Source organism: Corticium candelabrum, chromosome 4 (assembly GCF_963422355.1).
Source record: "Corticium candelabrum chromosome 4, ooCorCand1.1, whole genome shotgun sequence".
NCBI classification, from domain to species: domain Eukaryota; kingdom Metazoa; phylum Porifera; class Homoscleromorpha; order Homosclerophorida; family Plakinidae; genus Corticium; species Corticium candelabrum.
Window position 1 is genome coordinate 5658914 of NC_085088.1, and position 5000 is coordinate 5663913.

Consider the following 5000-nt stretch of genomic DNA (forward strand, 5'->3'; position numbering starts at 1 on the left):
CAATCTAGTTGTTTTCACTGCTACTACACCTGGCTACAATAGGGTATAAAATGAGAACGAATAAAGTATGTGGAATGACAATATCAGCGACATTAGTAATCGAGTCAGAATTGAGTGTCTTCATTGCTACTAGATCTGGTAACATTAGGACACAAAATGAAAACCTACGAACTTACGTAAGATAGGTGAAAGGTCAAAACTACCTTGTCTGATATCAATAACCAGCTCCACAAACAACGCAAAAAGATGCTAGAACCACAGTTTACAGTTCAGACGTTCATCTAAACACGATTGATCGTCTTCTTCATTGTATCGTAAACAGAACACTTGGTTACTGCAAAATTTGAAAGGCACGACGCCATTTTACACAAAGGTGATACTCCACAGCACATGGTTTTGATCGCGACCCAAAATACTAGCTTGTGAGGCAACCATTGAGGTGTCTAGTCCAGCTGTTACTCAGGCTCAGTGACCGAGAAAAATGTCCACAATTAGGGTACACCCCGTGTCCAGGCTGCTTACAGACCTTATCCCGTAGGGGAGATATCCCTAATGTGAGACAGTTTCTGTAATAGAATACTAAACGTACGAGCTTGCTTCTAAACCAGAAGTTTGATTGCAATTAAAGATTGTCAGTTTGTACCTCTATAGCTGGGGAATTCAAGGATGACTTGGCCTTAAAATGGTGTTGCGCGTTCAAAAGCAAATGACAATTTTACTGTAAGCTGTCAGGTGTTAGCCAAATAGCCCGGATGTACCTAATGTGAGACAGTCTGTTTTCTCGGCTGGAAGGTCTTTAGTTGGGTGCTAATTCTTTTTCTCCGGTAGGTGAAAGAGACCTTGTTTGCCAGTGTCAGTTGTAGCTTATTTTATGTTGGTGTTTTTGAGTAGAACTGCGCTAAGATTTCGACTTGTAAACATTCACGTTGTGGCGGATTTGTCAAGTAAACTTGCAATTTGGTTGTTTAACTAAAGCTTTTGCAGGGTCTAGGACTACCAAGCTGCGTTCTACTGATTGTGACTCGGGCATTTTTAGACAGCTAGTCTAGCTAGGGATCATCTTGCATTTGTACTCATGTATAGTCAGACTTACACTAAAGTAGAACAGCTTGACTAACTTAGATAGAGTCTGCAGCCTCTATGCTAAATTTACTTTGTTGTATTGTTAGTTGTTGAATATGTTCTGACTACTTAGTAACTGTTATTTGGACAAACTTGTTGGACAAAAGAAGGGCTCTGTTTCACCTGGCATTTGCCGGAGGTTCGTACACCAATAATGGTACCATTTGCAGCATCCACGAGTGTCACATCCTACCCAAAAGTCACTTGTATTGTCATCTTCATCATAATGATCTTTGCATTCTTGACAGATGTTTTCGTCTACTTGCTCAGCCTGTTTGGCATATCTTCATTTTGTTTTTCGTTTTTCTACCTTTTCCTTGCTTCTTTTGTCTCTCTCTTGTTGCTCTTGCTTAATTCTTTCAAATATATCATCTTCTGTGAGAGCTTCTCCATAATGCTTTTGTCTGATTCTGGTTTTTTCTTTCGCTCTTATCTCTTCTGCTTTCTGTTAAAAAATATTTGGTGAAATACGATTCAACCCTTTGTCTGGTTGGGTAACAGTTGGAGCTGTTGAAGCCGTTAAGCTGCTGGAGTACTTAATTAATGTACAAAGGGATCTGCTGTTTTTAGTCTTTCGATCTTTATTGCTGAAGATGATAGTGGGCGTAATCCAGCTGCTCAAAAACCACTCACAAGGTGTTCAGGCAAGAATGATTCAGCAAAGAGTCGAGAGAGCACAGATGAAAATACAGTCTTATAAATTTGTGTGGTACTGGTGGCCAGTTTGTGCTCTCTCACTACTTTCCTCCACACAGACTCTAGTGGGCCAAATACAGCTACATCAAGTGGCTGCAAAAGATGGGTGATATGAGGGGCAGACAGTAAATGGTTATTCCATTTGCTTTAGCTTTGCCAATCAATTCTATAGCAGTGTGAGAATTGTGGCCATCAAGAAACAAAATGTCGAGACCTGTTTTTGTCAGGGTTTTTACGGCAGGGAGAAACAGCTTTTCGAACCACCCTTGGAAATGTGGTGTTTCTATCCAGCCAGAACTGCTGATAGAGTAAAGTGTGTTTGGAGGATCACCAGTTGTTCAGTCACCATCAATGGTCTCGGCTTTGTATACCACATAAGGAGGCAGTCTTTCTCCAATGGCGGACCCACAAAACAAAGCAGTAATATGTTCTCTTCCAGAACTACAGCCCACTTCTGATACCACTCTGGTGCTTTTCTTCACTATCACTTTCCTGGCAACAACAGAGGTACAAATTCCTGTTTCATCGCAATTCCACAAGCGTTGCCCCAGGTCAGCGAAATTCGACTCAAGCAGTCCTTTGCTCATAAAGTAGGCGTGCAGCTTGTCAAGAATGTATGTAGACTCCCTGAATTTGCAGCTACAGCTCTCTGTACAGTTAGATGTTCCGGTTTCCTTTCAGAGAGTTCTGGCCAGCGTTTGAAAAAATTTTGCCACCACTTGCGTCCAGGAACACCATCTTCAAATGGACTGGGTTTACCTAGAGCTTGCAGGTAGTCTCTCACTACCGTCCCAACAACATTTCTGTCTGTGCAAAATCCAATTTCTCCCAAAACTTGGCAGCAACGTACAATTTCTTTTTCTTCTTGTGCATTGAAAACACAAGGTCTTCCAGAATGATTGTGTACAGTTTTGTTAGGTACGTGTCTTCATATTTTGCTTCTCTCACATTCATACAAAACAGCAGCCTTTCGGATGCTAGTTTCACCTCTCTTAACTGCTAGTACAGCTATCTCCAAGCTGGAATCATTGGACGAAGCCATCAACGAAATTCACGGAGTGCAGTAACGTAACCAAGAAGGTTTCAACATAAGTACTTCCAGTTGTCGCGTGCTTTACACCGCCTTTTCCGATATTAAATTTCTCTAGATTGCTAAAGGTTACCACAATATTGAGTGTACTTGTAGTTGGTCAGGCATGAATTCACAGCTCTATTCAACTCGTATTAGCAGTCTTCGCTGCTAGTTAGTAGTCCTAATAGGCTACTTTAGCCAAGACCAATAAACTACTGATGTTTTCGTAGGTAATATTAGATAATAGCATTATTTATGTTAATATCAATCAGAACAGCTGGCTGTCATTACCAGCAAACACTACAGTTTGAAATAACTACAATTTCTATTTCTTTACATGTAACATTTGAAGGTAAACGGAGTATGGGTACAGTGTTTAGCTGTTACCGATTACGAAAATCTACTCTGTAGAAAGTTTCGCAATTGTACCCGATTGTACTAGACTGCTTTGAACATTTACATCATAATAAGAACCGCTCTGCATTGAAATTCACTAGACACGACTGACATTGAAGAGCACTCTAGACGTAGGTCTGCCATCGCAGAGACTTTCAGAAGAGAACTGGTTGTACTGACGATTAACAAGGACCGACTGCTGTGCCTCTGCAAAAAGTATGAACAAACAATAACTTTCCAGAAAAAAATCGACTGTCTCACATCGGTGCATCCGGGCTTTGGAAGGCGTTTCCGTGTTGTTGACGACGAATGTCCTGTTTCTCACCAACGACAGCAGGTGCTGAGGAGATAGCACATGTGCCACAGTATTGGTCATAGAGGTTTCACATAACGTACAGCCTAGTACTGCTAGACTCTTTTACTGACAAAGATTGCAAAGAATTCGAACGCCTCCGCAAGTGTCTCACATTAGGACACCTCCCTTATATTGTGCTAGTGCGTTAGCTGACGTTGGGCGATTTTAGTCGTACAAGTACTGGTACGAAGCTTAAAGCCTGGTTCATAATATACCTCGCGTCGCGACGTGACGTGTTGGCTAGGATTTTTCCTATTCCAGCCCGTCGCGTCGCGTCAAGTCGGAAACGGCCTCCTTTGACGCGACGCGAGGTGTATTGTGAACCACGCTTTAGACATTGGTGCGTATATCGGACATGTTTCTTTGTCTCTTCGTGCAGGCTACCTGAGAACACAGCGGTTGTAAACTCAAATTACCGGGGAGTGTTACCCCTACCTACCTACACTACACCTACCCTAGAGGTTGCAGTGATCACTCTCTAACTATATGTTTACTCTTGTACAGTGTTATCTAGAAGACGGACTCCTTGCATGTGTTTCTTTTCTCACGTGAGCTCCTCCTACTCTCGCGTGAGCGTCGATCTCCACGTGTCTCATCGCAATGAGCGCTGTACAGTTGTCTCAGGTCTATACTAGGATATCATCAAACCAGATTAATGACGTGTCAAAGAAGTACAACAGATTTCTCTGGGATGTTGTATTCAGATATTTTACTCTTCTAGGAATCACTCTGGTCGCCATCGGTCTCGGAGAAGAGTTCTTTCTCGAACGCGGTCTTGCTTGCAACACACCCGAACAAGTAAACCGCGATCAGTACAGATTTGTTGTCCTCTGGTGTTCCAGACACGTGAGACAAATCGATCTGTTACCACTGCTCATACTCGCACAGGCTTTGCTGATTGTGGCTCCGCAAGTGTTATGGGACGTATACTCTGCTTCATATTTTCAACAGTTTTTCTCTCTCACACCAAGACTGGAGCGTCTAAGATCAAAAGAAACAGGAGACTATGACGTCGACACGACTCGTACTGTTAAACATCTGAGACAAAAGTACGAAGGAAAACTTCATCTTTGGACATTTTATCATTGCAAACTCATTTTTCAAATTATTGTCACTTGGCTTTGGATTGCTGTAATGTTGGGTGTGTACAGGGGACAGTCAACGTTTGACATCGACTTTGTATGCTCTGAAGTTCCATCTCAAGTCTACAATTTGAATATGTCTAGCACAACTGTGCAATGCACGTACACAACAGCCGAGGCTTTCTATCCTTTGTGGATAGCTGACATCACGTTGCTATTGATTGCGGCAGTGTTTGGCATTTATGGATTTGTCTGGCTTAAACGTAGACATTGGAAA

At 42.2% G+C, this 5000-nt stretch overlaps 1 protein-coding gene across 1 annotated transcript in view; it reads left to right on the plus strand.

Annotated features, from left to right (window-relative positions):
- The first annotated feature begins 4205 nt into the window (after window positions 1-4205).
- LOC134178823 (uncharacterized) overlaps window positions 4206-5000 on the plus strand; it is a 2277-nt gene continuing 1482 nt past the window's right edge. The window contains exon 1 of the mRNA XM_062645727.1: window positions 4206-5000. This exon is cut by the window's right edge and continues 429 nt beyond it. Within this exon, the coding sequence (XP_062501711.1) occupies window positions 4242-5000 (759 nt within the window). The 5' untranslated portion in view covers window positions 4206-4241.